General features: G+C 43.4%; 1 protein-coding gene across 1 annotated transcript in view; it reads right to left on the reverse strand.

Moving 5' to 3' along the window:
• Positions 1-4,712: 4,712 nt before the first annotated feature.
• LOC139218566 (plasma membrane calcium-transporting ATPase 1-like) overlaps positions 4,713-15,145 on the reverse strand; it is an 89,035-nt gene continuing 78,602 nt past the window's right edge. The window contains exons 20-21 of the mRNA XM_070850188.1: positions 14,791-14,973; positions 4,713-7,390 (exon numbers count right to left, since the gene is read on the reverse strand). Of these exons, the coding sequence (XP_070706289.1) occupies positions 7,145-7,390; positions 14,791-14,973 (429 nt within the window). The 3' untranslated portion in view covers positions 4,713-7,144. The remainder of the gene's footprint in view (positions 7,391-14,790; positions 14,974-15,145) is intronic.

The raw sequence follows: 15,145 nt of genomic DNA on the forward strand, positions 1-15,145 counted from the left end.
AGACCAAAGGCATTCCACACGATCATATCTTACAAAAGAGTAAAGAAAACAACATGAGTGTGTGCACCTGTCGCACACACACACATACATACATCAATGTACAGGTACCGTGGTTCTGTTTGTAGAAAGAACTGAAAAATTAAAAGCCAGTAAAGGACGGAGACGAGCGGACAGAGTGAGAGTGTGAGGGAGAGAGAGGGAGAGAGAGAGAGAGAGAGAGAGAGAGAGAAACCAGATGAACCACTGGAGTCGGACTGGAGGATTCTGTTGCATAGATTGAAGCAAACAGGAGGAGGATGTTGGAGAGAAACAGACAGGATGAGAGCGAACGAGGGAGAAGGTGACGCACACACTGAGGAAACACACCTTCACCGAGCCACCTCACACACACACACACACACACACACACACACACACACACCTTCACACACACACACACACACACACACACACACACACACACACACACACAGGGAAGCACAGGAAGTTTTATTTTGGCTCACAAACAGATCACTGCTGAGGCTCAGAATCTGTCAGACAGGAGCGAAGATACGACTGAAGACACTGAGGTCACGTCCTCTGTGTTTTAGCGAGCTGACAGTAAATGTACACTCTGTAATTACAGTCTGAGCTAACCGCTAGCATCAGTTCTGCAGGTGTGTGATCTTAAAAACAAAAAAGTGCTGGACAAATGAAATATTCTGCATCATGGTAGCGCTAGAAGAAAAGTCGGAGGGATTCATCCTCTGGGGATGATGAATGTTTGAACAAAGCTTCATGGGATTTCATGATACTTCAGTCTGGAGCAAAGTGGTGAAGCGACCGACCTATTATGGAATTTTGTTTGTCTTCTCTGCCACTTCTGTTTTATTTAGCTCCTAGTCTCATATATATGAATGTTTTTTTACGAGTCAGACTCTGACGGAGCATCATTTATAAACATAATCTGACTATTTTTAGGCCAAAACCAAATACATAAAGGATTTACTACCTTCTCACTGGGTTCCTGGCAGTGTGAAAAGGGCTTTGAAACAACACTTAGACATCCATGTTAGGGAATAGTCTATATACAGAAACCGTGTAATTGAACTAAAGACATAATAACTCCAAATAATTGAAGAGCGAGACTTTATTTTCGGTTGCACTGAGAGCGACTTGGATTCATGACCTCAGTATTTCTTGAATCCTGCTGAACTACCGTCTCAACACGCTCAGCACCTTCAACACTGATGACACCATGACATCAATTTTACTGCCTGATAAAAAGCCAAATAACGGAGAGGCAACACAGATTTCAAATGTGAGGAGACATGTTCTGTTGTTTCACAGTGACGTCAGAAGTTTGGTTTCTAAAACTGATGCTCGCTTTTAAATCATGTTGGTGTTTGTTAACCGAGGTTTTTTTTTTTTTCAAAAATGAAATCCTCCTGTTATCTCCAAAATCTGTGATTTTGAGATGGGGATCAGTTTCATATCTGTGCATCCAGTACAGAGGCCATGTTTAGCCTAGCTTAGCACAAAGACTGGAAGCAGAGGGAAAATGCTAGCTTGCCTCCATCAAAAGAAAAAAAAAAACTCCTTTCAACAACTCTTGTCCAGTTTACATGGATCTATTATATGTTGTTAATTGTTCATCTGTAGAAATAGACTGACTGGCAGTGATGTGAAGCCTGATCAATACTGATGTAAAAATTTGATTTATTCATTCTAATAGTTTTTGATAAAGATCAAAAATAGAGAATTGTTAATAGAAAATAGAGAATTGTAACAAGTGAGATTCTTAACTAGAGCTAAAACGATTAATGGAAATAGTTGCGGATGAATTTTCTGTCAACAACGACTAATTTGATAATTAATTAATGCTCTTCTTCTCTAATGCTGCTGAATTGTCACCCTGTGCTCCGGGAAAGTTTGGACTATTTTCTGACATTTTACAGGCATTATGATAAACTGACCAGTCAAAAACAGAAATAATCAGCAGATTAATCAATACTGACAACAATCTCTGGTTGCTGCTGTACATGTTGACATCAGCCAACACCTGATGACGAGATCAAATCGGCTCGAACATGAACACAGACAATTTACAGGCCAACAACACACTCCATTATCCTCATTTTTCCCGCCAACCTGGCCGGTGGAGAGAAGCAGGAGGATGATGGATCATGGAGATCAATGGATGTGATTGGTGAGATGACAACACCTGCAGGGCAGAGGCCTACCTGAAGCAAATGCTCAATGTGTCAGGCCCGTTAACTGTCATGGTCTCCCCCGCCTCTCACCGCACAGATGAGTGGGTGATGAGTTCAGGAGAATCTGGAAATCTGAGTATTTGAGTGTTTGTGGGTGTGTGTGTGCATGTGTGTGTGTTCAGATGGGAGGATGAAACATCAGAGAGGTGGATGAGCGGACGGTTGTGTTTTGTTTCTGGATAAATGAGACGATGGAAACAAAAAGAAGAATCTTCATCTTTCATGAATCAGTCCACCAGAAGTCACACAGTTTTAATTTCCTCAGTGTGTCTCACCTCACAGTGCAAATAAGTGTGTGTGTGTGTGTGTAATGTTGCATGTGTTTGGGACGTGTATTTGAAATTCATTTGGAAAACAAGTCAACGTTTGGGATGTTTCATTCCGTACTAAAACATGCAGAACACAGAACATTGAACACATATACTGAACAGTTAGTTTTATCCAAATGCAGTTTCTCTTTTTTTTTTATCTCTTTTTGCACAGAGTGGCTTTAGGCTACACAGAACACGACGGAACCAATCGCACCAGGTTGGACATATTGCTTTAAACCACCAAATTTTGTATATATGTCATGCATGCCACATAGATGATATTATGTTTATACAAAAATAACACCAACGCCTATTACTGTGTATCATAGTAATTACAGAAAACAAATCTTTTTCAGTCTTTTTTGCAATGTTCAACTGAGAAACCATATATATATCTATGTATTTATATCTAATATATATATACATACATACATACATGTATACATACTAGATATAAATATATAGAGATAATATATAAATATATAGATATATATGTTAAGTGGTTATGACTTTTCCAACTGTGATATTCCAGTTCGTTCGAACCTTTTTTTTTTATTTGTGAATTTTGAAGTGGATGTGAAGGTTCTCCAAAGAATTCCCTAATATCCGCCGACGGGAAGCTGTTCTGAGAAAGGCAGTGCTCTGAAGAGGAAGCAACGCAGTCAAAATGAAACAATGGGTGGATAAGAAGTGAGTTCCTTTTCCATACAGAAGTCCTACTGGAAAACTGTGGCAAACTGAGATCTTCTAAACTCCAAAGGGAAAAAAAATAAATAAACGCAAAGAACCTTCAGAGAATCTAAAACCAGGTGAAGATTTTCAGTCCACTGCTGAGTCTCGTCCGGACGGTTTTATTTGTGAAACCAGAAGCACAAACAGGTCTGGAGCGTCTCTGATGGTGGGGCTGTGCTGTGCACCTGGCATGAGATGTGAGGGCAACCAGTCCAACCAGTCCAACAGACGACCGCCTCAGCCACACCACGGCCATGGCAAGAGCAGAGGGACAATCTTATCCAGGCAGGAGGGAGGGACCGGGGGTCATGTGACAGAAAACTTTCTAAACAAACTTGTGCAGAAGAAAATTAAAACGACTTTGGCAGAACATCCTTAAAGCTTTGCTGGGTGGTGATTGGCTGATTGCCCCCTCTCCCACTTCTCGTCACCGACGCAGATACACAGCAGGTACACTTCATTCACTTATTTGACAATATTTACATTGTACTGACTGTTGGAGCACAGCTGTTCTATCAGATTCAGCAGCTGAACAAAACAAAGAGGAAACGCGTCATCGTTTGGAAGGTGCGTCTCATTTATAGCCAATGGACACACAGCAAGAAGAGGAAGTGATGTCACGAGCTCTTAACCAGTCCTGCTCTCTTCCCAGTAAATGTGTCAGAAGTTGGTAGTTGTATAAAACGACGATGACATCTATAGCTGCAGCTGTGTCCTGTCACAGGCTCTGCCTCCAGAGTCTGAATTTCACTTCCTGGTATATGAACATATATGTGCGAGTGTACGGACAGTTGACTACAATTCATGATGAATTGATGAATGAAACATTTTAAATGAACAACAGCTGTTCTGTTCAGTGTCGTTGTGGGAAGTGAAAATACCAAAATTTTAACAGAAACTAGATTTTGCTACAACAACCCTAAAATTTAGTAAAGCTGTTGTGGCTGCTGGCCCCAGTAATTAATCATATCTTCAAATACTGACAATAAATTAACAGAGGAGGTTAGCGGGTTGTCGCCGACCGGTCTTGTCTGGTCTCAGACCACTGCAGACCAGGTCTAACTGTCCTCGAGTCTCTTTCACACCCAAAACCCTTAGACTTTGTTTGACTTTCTTCATGAGTCAATTTCAGAGCAACTCATTGCTTAGTTTGGTGATTTGAGCTGCCTCTGTTTTGGTCCTTGGGTTAATTTCCCTGTTTTGGTCCATCTGAGGGGAATCGGAGCCCCTTTTTCTGTTCTTTTTAACGGGGGCGGACCCCCCCTCATAGGCCACGCCCCGTCAAAGGAGGTGGAGCCTGTAGCAGGACACAGCTTTGATCCTCTTTAAAGTCGTCAGCTCCGACACCAGTCAGTTGGATGACAGCATTAATGCACTCATTCAAAGAAATCAGTCTAGAAACAAAGAAACCCAGAGGTTGGATACATAATTATACACTCCCATTTAATGTTTGATACAGTTAGCTGTATTCACGTTGCATTTGCTGAACTCTAATGGAATTGGATAACTGCGAAATCACATAGCCTGTAGTGTCTCACAACATCTTAGATAAAGTGAATATACTCATGTAAAAGGGGGCTGATGAGAATAGATTGTTGAGATTCCAATTGAACGGCCGACAGGTAGTAAACAAGTCACTGCAGGTTTCTGAGCCCTAACATCAGGTGACCAAGACGACACACGTGGCATAAATATTTAGAGAGCTGTAAAAAGAGTCCACGTTAGATTCATCTCATTCATGTACTGTACTGTCACCAAACTCTTCAGCCTATACATATATATTCATATATCTCCAAAATATTAAAAAGTACTTAATATAAAAATACAGAAGAATTGTAAAAAATGAGCAAAACATTGAATTTTATATGAAAACCATGCAAGAAAGATTCCCCATTTAGTTAAATAGTAACTCTAAGATTCAGGAAAGCAAGGGAATGAAAGGGAAGTGGTCGGATGAGAGAAGCGCAGGCGAACTGCCTCCCACTCGCTTTTCATGTAAACATTGTAAAGGTCCTTTAAACTTGGTTAGGCAGTGACGACTGAAGATTTTCTCCTTGCTTTTTGGTCATGTTTGGAGTAAAGGGCCGGGGAGGGAGGTGTAGGGGGGCGGGGTCGAGGGGGGTCAGGTGTGAGGAAGTCCAAAGGAAACCTCGATAACAATGAGATAAAAAACAATACAGACAACCTATAAAATATGGCTCTGAGTTACATAGAAAAAGCTCATCAGAGGGGAGAGGAAGAACCTAGTCATGACAAAAAGTTGGAAATATGGCAGTAGTAGCACATTACTACGATCACGTGTCCTAGTTCGAAGATAGGTTCATGGCTGCTAGTCAGACTAAGAGGGGATTAGATGCATCGCTGCTTCTGATTGGAAGATGATTCCTTCTTCTTTTAAGACAGTAATCTGCGGACGACGGCAGGCAGGAAGTACTGAGCGGCAGCGGGGACACACAGTGGATTTAACTCCACGGGCCGACTTGTGACATCATCAGACTCCCATAAACCTCGGCGTGGCCGCCACACTGACGTCTGTCACTCAAACACAGCAGAGCGGAGAGGAATGATGATCGGACACCTTCTCTGCTGCTGGCTGTGTGATGTCACCGACAGCTGGTCGAGTTTCTAACCATGTAACAAGTCAAACAAGGGGAACTAAAACCTCAGAACTGGTACTAAGTTTTGTCCTCAATGCAGACGCAGACCCGCTCAGAGATCTAGACCGGGTCTGGTTCAGCGGACAGGAAGGTTAAGGGGGCTCTGAACAGACGCTGCTGCAGACTAACACACATATGGTCGTCTAAACAGAATCCCAAATATTCATTCCTAAATTATCATGCGATTCACACGAATGAAACAGAACATGCATCCTACTAGAGGGGGAGACATGGACCACGCTCCTGTTTCCAATTGACACTGTGGACGTACTGGGGGGGCGGGCAGAGAGAACCAGAACCCTGACTGGAGGAGTTGAGGTCAGACCCCCGTAGAGCAGAGAGCGAGCCCTCTCCGGACGCCGCCATGTTAGATATTTTTGGGTAGTAAACATTCTGTCCTTCCACATGCAACACAGCAGCTAAAAAAAAACAAAAAAACAACACGTACAGACACGATAAAGGGAAGAACATTTTTTTAACAGTTGAACCTTGAACACTGTAGTGTCACACTCACAAGACATTCTCAGGAGTTTGAATGAACCATCGATTAACAATCTTTAGAGGTTTTAAAAACAAAACAAACAAACAGAAAAAAAAAAAATAGGTTACATGTTTGCATTTGCCTAAAAATCTTCTGTTCACCAAACCCGGCTGATAGCTTGTGTAGAGGAGCGAAAGCATATGTACATGAGAATCACTGCACTCTTTGAAAAGTTCGGTGCCGTTTTTGGAGAGCGTTACGCAGGAATGAAGCGAGTACAGAACACGACATGCTGCTGCGAGTCCCGCAAAGATCGAAACCAACATAGTTTAAAAGCTTTTCAAAAGGATTATCAGGTAAAAAATATACATGAATAGGACGAGGACAGGCCCTCCACAGTGGAGACTCTGGACTCCACCCTCTACTGATACATGGGTGTAGCGGTGACGCAGGGACAAACTTACAGGCGGAGCGACGCCACAGTCAGTATGAAGAACACAACGTGGCAGGAATGACTGAGGGGGGTGAAGACGATGTGGAGCATGTTCGTGTGTGTGTGTGTGTGTGTGTGTGTGTGTGTGTGTGTGTGTGTGTGCAGGATGAGGGGATGAGCAGAGTGATGACTTCCCTCCTCAGTGCGACAGTTCAGCTGGTGGGATGACACATGATGCTGATAAAGAGGAGGGAAGAGGAGGAGGAGGGAGGAGGAGCTCAGATGGATGATTCGCTGCTATGGGGGAAGGCGCTGAGCGGCTCCCCACCTCCACCCGCCCCAGAGGAGGCGCTGGGGAGGGGGTCGATCTCGTCTCCGGTCTCCTCGATGGTGGGAATGCGAGCCTCCTCCTCGGACAGGGGGACGAACTCGGGATGGGTCATGAAGCTGTGGATGGAGCTACGGGACTCTGGGCTCTCCAGCCCCGCGTACAGGGAGCTACGGAACGCGTTCACCACCTTAATCTGAAACAAACCAAGAAAGGTCAACATTTAGCAACATTTTTAGGACACTGTAATGTCAAACAGGCAGCAAGGGCTGATGGGACGCGTGGTGGTCGTGCAAAAACTACCAAAAAGAAAAAAAAAAGGGAGGTGCAAATCCACAAAACACAACGTTGAAACAGCGGACGGCTGGATGAGGACATGATGGGAGAACAAAAATATGCACAAAACATCACCACAAAGGGTAAACATGATGTTTCAGGCAGGAAGACAAACTGCAACGAAAAAAACCCACCAACAGGTGCCTGATTGTGGAGAGTCAAATCACCAAGACACACACACACATTTATATCCTATTTTTTTAATATCTAAATTCAACACTGATAAACTATGTATCCAAAAGCTCAACATTACTGAAGTAGTTGAAGACGTGATTCCGACAGTGAGCTTTTCTCTGCTGCTCTAACAGCCTCCACTCTTCTGGTTTCAGCCACAAGAGCATCCATACTGACGTTAGGATGTTGGGCCGACTCACAGACGGAGCTCCAGTTCATCTCAAAGGTGACATGAAGGAAATGACCTTCCCCACACTGTTGGTGCAAATGTAATAGCACACTATTGTCTGGCTGTATGATTGTTTACTAAAGCACTAAGATTTCCCTTTATAGGAACTACATGGACCAAACCAGGAAAAACACACTCCGACCACAAGTACTAAGTAAAGGATGTGGATGGGGTGTCCTGGATTTGTTTTTGTATGATTTGGAGATAAAAACACTGCCCCTCAACGTTCCTCCCGTATTACCCAGAATGCCTTTTGACAAACAAGCACATACTTGTGAGAGCATGTGGGAAGTTCAGCCTGTGAGGCTCGACTCTTCTGTCCTCACAACATAAGGCTGGGTACTGGGCCCCTACTTTTTTTGGTACAGTCTGAAATGGATCCGTAGTCTATTCTTTGCTCAGATAATTCCTGATTTAAATCATAATGTTGCCAGTTTTTAGACTAGATTAATTATCGGGCTGCAGGGGAAAACATAGCTGTTGGTCCCCACTGACACCCCCACCTCAGGCCCTCAGTGAGATGAACCAGTACGCCAGTCTTGGGACAATCCATGCCTCCAGGTCTTCACTGTGTTAATCTGTCCAACATTACTGAGGACTAAACATCATGTGATCACAATACCAACTAAATGATGAAAGATCCTGACACAAAGATGATCTGAAAAGTAGAACACATCTTTGTTTATATTGTAATTTTGCGGTTCAAATTCACCATCAAATCTGCATCTAATCACATTTATAAGTAAATACCAAAACCCAACTGCTGCACAAGAAAACCGTGACTTCTGGGGTCCTGGGCCCCACAGCCTTGATGGTGTCAGCAGAACTATAAAAAATTTTCAAACAATACCCGGCTCCAGTAAACAACACACACACACAGACACTTGGGAAAAACAAACACATGCACGCTGTTAAGTATTTATAATCACATCCAAAGCCAGAACCATTTTGTCCTCTAGCTGCTCTCCTCTCTCTGCCTTAAGTCGTTTCCTCTGTCATGAATCCACAGAGGCTGCAGCTGATCACACTGATTTATACGCACCAGCAGACACTCTTCATCATAATTAATAACCCTGCAGTTCAAAGCTCTCTATTACGGAGCCACAGGAGAACTGCAGGCTGAGCACTGCAGCTTAGAGCATACATGCAACCATCACACACACACACACACACACACACACACACACACACACACACACACACACACACACACACACACACACACACACACACACACACACACACACACACACACACACACACACACACACACACACACACACACACACACACACACACACACACACACAGACACACACACACTCACACACACACACACACAAAAAAGCTCTTGGCTGTTAAACCATGAGGGACTTGCTGAGCCTGACAGATTTAACCCTGCTCAGGATTAACCCATAAAATTATCTTGGTGCCCAGGCTGTCGCCTCAGAGTAAAAGAAAAAAAACAACAACAAAGAAAATAGAACAAGGATTTTCTCTCCCTCTCTCTGTCACGGACAAGGACGATTCACAGCTTCTCTCTCTTCTGATTGGCCACGTGTGCCAACAGTTGTGACCTGTCATCGACTCGTCAGGCAGCAAGTCACATCTGGGTTAATGGATGAAGTTTAAATCTCCACAACATGCAGCAGGAGAAGCAGCAGGCTGAGCGGGAAGTGATGAAAGGTATTAAAAAAGGAGACACAGATTAACATGGAGAGAGAAGCTTCAGCAGAGAAAGGTGAAGTAGAAGGCATAAAGTAACAGTGTGGAGTTAAAGAGGGAAACGGGGATCAGGTGATCAGGTTGTCTGCAAGTTCATTTTTGGAGCTTTACAGGTTTTCAGTGGCAATAATCTATTCTGGCGTTAACCTTTAAAAACAGCTCACAAAAGATACAATAATGTATAATTTAATTAATCAAAGCTCAGCAATTTTCTAAAACAGCCTTGATTATCACATTTCTGTTTTTGTGAGGATTAAACAAACTTCAGCACAACCAGCTTGACTTCTTTTTCTTTTTGTTGAGCTAGCACATGCTAATAACCCTTCCTATTACAATATTTACATTGAAGTTGGACTATGCAGTCACATCAGTTCCAGCTTTATGTAAATTAAATATAGACTAGTTTAGGGTCTGCAGACACCTGCTGATCACAGAGACAGTGTGAGGGAGTTTTTGTTGGTGAGTCATGCAGCGTTTCATGCAGTTCAAACAGAGAAAAAGAGAGTCCAGCCAGGTGAAGCGTGGTTAACTGGCCACTCGTCACCAACTCACTGCCTGCAGTGGAGGAGGAAGCAGCAGCAGCAGGGGGCGGAGCCCCGGCCGAATTGGTGAGAGAGGAGGAGGAGCTAAGCCCTACGTGGGTGGGGCTAGAGAGAGTTTTGGCAGCAGTGGCATCATTGTGCTGGCTGACGACGGACGGCTGGCGGCGCAAGGCACCGGGCACCGCCGCCTGGCCCGTCTGGAAGGTATAGACCACATCCATCTGAAGGAAGGACAGCCACAACCGTTAGAAAGTAGAGAGACAGAGACAGAGCAAGGAGAGAAGACAGAGGAGACTACAATGGAGGAAAGACTTCTGGAGAGGTTAGAGAAGGTTTTAAAAAGGCTGGAAAAAGTTTGACAGTTTTTGAAGGTCAGTAATCATGTGTCACGTCTGAAGTGCTGCACAAACTGGACAAACAGAAGAACTACTGAAGGTACAGTAGCTGGAAGGGGCCGAAGTTTCTCTACAAATACAACTAAAATCATAAAGTCAGTCAGCTGTTTGTTGGCCCTAAAGAGGGACCTGTTTTCATTTTTTTATCAAGAGCAAAATTATACGATTAATTATTTTTTCATTGGCCTTGGCTCATATTGATGAGTCTGAGTTTGAAAAAATGATTAATCGTATAATTTTTCTTTTGATAAAGAACATGAAAACAGATTCAATCGGGTCCCACAAACCTGAACACCATACAAGGGTTAAAGAACCCAAACCTGTCTTCACTGAGGCTGAGTATCAAACCTCAGTACGTTCTTTTCATCAACAACTGTTGAATAATGAAAGTTAGCAGTGAACACTTGATCAAGAGACAAACCTCATCTCCACCTGGTAGTGAAACGTCTGTAACTACAGACGAGAAGCCTGATCGGGTTAAGAGGAAGAGGAGGAGTCTAACTTCTGATTGTTATGTGCTCTGCTGCATTCACACCTTTATAAAGTTTTCTCTGATCCAGACACAGATCACATGGTAATACCAGGTGGAGGTGAAGCTTCTAGATTTGAATAATTTTTTTACTAAGCAAAGTTCTTTGTTTTTGGCCGAAAAAACCTTTTCTTAACGTAACCTCTTTTCCTGCTGGATGAAGCCCAGAATAGTGATCTGTTCTGCTGCATTAAGACATTATCATCGAGCTTATGGAAAATGGGCACAGAGACACAAAAGAACATGAGAGACAGAAACAAAGACAAGAAGAAGTGGAAGAGGGAGAGATCAGGAGTGAGGAGAAGAGGAGCAAAATTTGAGAGGAAAAGCATAAAGAGAGAGAAAGCTGTAATTCAGTTAGTGAAAGACAAAATATGAAAATCCAGAAGAAGCTCTGATAGAACGAAGGGATGAAGGAAGAAACGGAACAATGAATAAAGAGCTTTTGAATCAGACTGGGAGGACTTTGAGAGAAGAAGTCAGACGAAAGAGGGGAAAATGTGCCACTTGGAATGACTGATAAAGTTTCGGCAGCGAGGTGCTGCTTGTACCAATTATTCCCCCACTGTGTTTGACTGTTGAGGCGTTGAGCGGCACAACGCTGCCCACCAGGATTAGAGAGGAGGAGGACAGGAAGAGGAGCGTGGAGAGATAAGAACCTAATTAGCTTGCAGCCTTTCGTTGCCTCCCCCTCCATCCCCTCGTCCCCCCCATCCTCCCATCCCAGGAGGACGACAGACTGATATTACAGATACACAAACATGAGGAGAAAAGACAGAGCTCCCTCTTTTCTTTACAGTGTGTCTGATGGCGGATACACAGAAGAGGACAAGAGCTTCGTTTCTGTTTCTCCTCGCAACGCTTCCCTCTTTCTTGACGCTCTGCTGCTTCACAGAGACAAGGTGAAAGTTATTTTCTGCTGTTGTCTTTTACTACAGATCAGAATCAGGCTTTCCACCTCGACTGAAATAAAACCTGCACATCCATGTAGCAGTTTCATGTCATGTCACATGATCTCAATCAGATAATAGAGTTGATAAGTTGTCGTGGAATTGTAGATGTTTACATTTTCATTTTTTTTTTCAGAATGCTTTAAGGACTCCTCATCCCGATACTTATGATTGTTTAGATTAGTGAAGATTGTTTTCTCAAATACTGTTTCCAGGTCAAGAATGAGCTTTCAAACTGCGCTTTTAGAGCTGCAATAACAAGTTGTGAACTCAACATTGACGTATCTTCATCTTTCAAGTTGATTCGATGAACTTATTTACAAATCCAGCAGTTAGAGCAGCTCAGTTACACTCTCTTTTAGCTCCGTTTTTGGTCTCTACCAACCCCTGAGGGAAATATCACTTTAGCTGCTAAATGCTCCACTATTGTTCACTGGCACATCTCTTACTGTGTCCGTCTGCTGTTTAGTGCTGAGCAGGTAGTGTACAGTGGGGTTTTGGAGCTGTTGAAGCTGCCTGCACGTGATAATTCTCTATGAGTTCATGACTACGAGCGACATCTTTCACACAGAAATAGCGATCATACATTTAAAATCTGAAGTCAGTGTGACTGTTGCAGAAAGAAGGAAGGTATCAGAAAATTCTTTTCAGAGACTTTTCAGAGAGTCGGTGTGAGGAAGCTGAGAGCTTCCGCAGAGTTCAAACAGAAAAACTCAAGGGGAAAAAGCAGAAGAAGATATTAGTTTCTCTCAATTCAGAAGTGTTTACCCTTTAGTCACAGTAAGTACAAGTTAGCCCACTGCTGAGAGGAAAACACCTGACCTCTGTGACCGACTGTGTGTGTGTGCGTGTGTTTGTGTGGGTGTGTGGGTGCAGAGCGCTAGCTGCTGTTACTGTAGGTGGGTGTTAGCATTGAGGCTAATGAACCCTATAGGGACTGAATGGGACTGCCTGTGGACATGCTAATGCTCAGTAAGTGATGATCCATCCTGTAGGAGGTGAATAACACACACACACACACACACACACACACACACACACAGTAAAGTCCCAGACTGTGAGATGAGTCACCAGGGAAGACAGCACTGTAAAGGTGCTGCTGTTTACCTCCGACTGACTGAATAAAAATATCCAGGAAGGTTTTTGTCCCTTGCTGGATGCCGTCTTTAATTTTCTGTGTTTCAACAAAGTGGTTCTGCAGCAGAGTGTGAAATTAACTGGACAACAATTACAGTGTGTGTGTGTGTGTGTGTGTGTGTGTGTTAAATACGTTCACACTTCCACGCAGTCTGAACATTTTAAATATGGAGGAAGCTTGTGTCACAGCGGAGAAACATGAAGCTCGTCTGAGGTTACTGTAAACATTTACCCACAATGATTTTTAACAAAAGAACCATTTACAGTCTGACCTGAGATTTTATCAGATGCTTAAAATGGTTTATTTATAGCGATTATGTTGCATGTTTTTGCAACAACCATCATGTCTGTGCTTGACTATGGAGATATATCTCATGTTAACAGCTGCGTTGCTCAGTTAGTACGCTACATTCACAAAAGTGTTAATAATGATCACAATATTAGGCATTCTAATTCCAACATTAATCTTTAGAGACAGTCGCTGTGTCAGATTAGTCGATCCGAAAGTAAGAAATTGAATGAGAGGCCTGGCACACTACAGGTCGACCTCCAACCAATCAGAGCTCAAACACTTGTACACAGATGATTGGGTGTCTTCAGGTGTCACGGACCGACTCCTCTAATCCACCCGACAGCCCCAATGTCATCGTTCCTACAGTAGATGGGCGCCCTGTGCTCCTGTGGATCAGCAAGACCAAATGCACAACTGCAAACATGCAGTCAGACCTCTGCGTTGTGTGTGAATCCAAGCATGATATTTTGTTCTAACTTTGCCCTCATGAGTTTTTCTTGAACATTACCGTTAGTAGTTCCTGGGGTTTTATCTCAACCGTGTTATCTGCTAAGTTTGTAACTAACAGAAAAACATTTTTGTGTGCCTTATTTTCACAGAGACATTGTGTTGTGTTGTGTTTCTGCATTTTTAGTTTAAAAAAAACAAACCAAATACTTGGATAGATGAGTCCAAACTGGTCAAAGCTAATTATGTAAACTACACTGTTACTGCTAACTCTGGTTTGCCTGCAGTTCTTCTAAACAGTCAGAAATGTTTGTAGTGAATTTAGTGTCTCTCCGCTGCCACGATGAAACGCAGTGTCTCTGCTGGGACAGTGTGACTCTGCTCTCAGCTCTTTACCTCCCTTTGGTTCAGCAGACATCCATCTGATGTTGAGAGAATGAGGATGCAGAAGAGGGTGCAACTGGAATTGATCTTAAGTTTGTTTTGCAGACAACAGCCATTGGAAATTTACCTGAACAGGTTCCCCGGGTGTAAATGACAATTAGACAAGCGAGACTGACCAAGAACGAACAAAACATAAGAAGAATTAAATCAAAAAAGTCCAAAAAATAATCTTTCATCTTCCAGAGCTTCCCGCATCACCATGGCAACTGATGTTTTCTGAAGCTCTCACAACAGAACAAAAACTTGAGTCATGTTATTACCCGCATAAACGCCACCTGGGAAACTTGACATCAGAAAACCCTTCAAATGAAAAGTAAAGTCAGTGAAGTCAGTGAAGTCAGTGAAGTCAGTGAAGTCAGACCCAGTGGGTGTCACTGCGGGGCGCAGCTGTTGTACCTGCGTCTGGATGCGGTTCAGACCTCTGAACCAGAGGATCTGGCCTCGCCTCAGCTCCATCTCCGCATGGTCGATCTCGTCGGCGCCCTCCGTCAGCTCCTCCTCGTGGATCTCCTCCTTTGTGATCCCGTGACCCGCCTCCTTCAGGAACTTCAGGTGATGGGTGGGGATGGCCGAGATCAGCTGAGTGTGACACAAAAAACACAAATATAGGATCACACCTCTGAGTTTACAGAGAAAGAGCAGTCCACTGGTCATGGCTATTCATACTCAGCCAGTGAAAACGGTTTCATAATATTTTCTGTGGCCGGGGGAGAAAACAACCCTGATGATGTCATAGTGACATCAGAGTTCA

Source organism: Pempheris klunzingeri, chromosome 2, assembly GCF_042242105.1.
Source record: "Pempheris klunzingeri isolate RE-2024b chromosome 2, fPemKlu1.hap1, whole genome shotgun sequence".
In the NCBI taxonomy this organism is placed as follows: Eukaryota; Metazoa; Chordata; class Actinopteri; order Acropomatiformes; family Pempheridae; genus Pempheris; species Pempheris klunzingeri.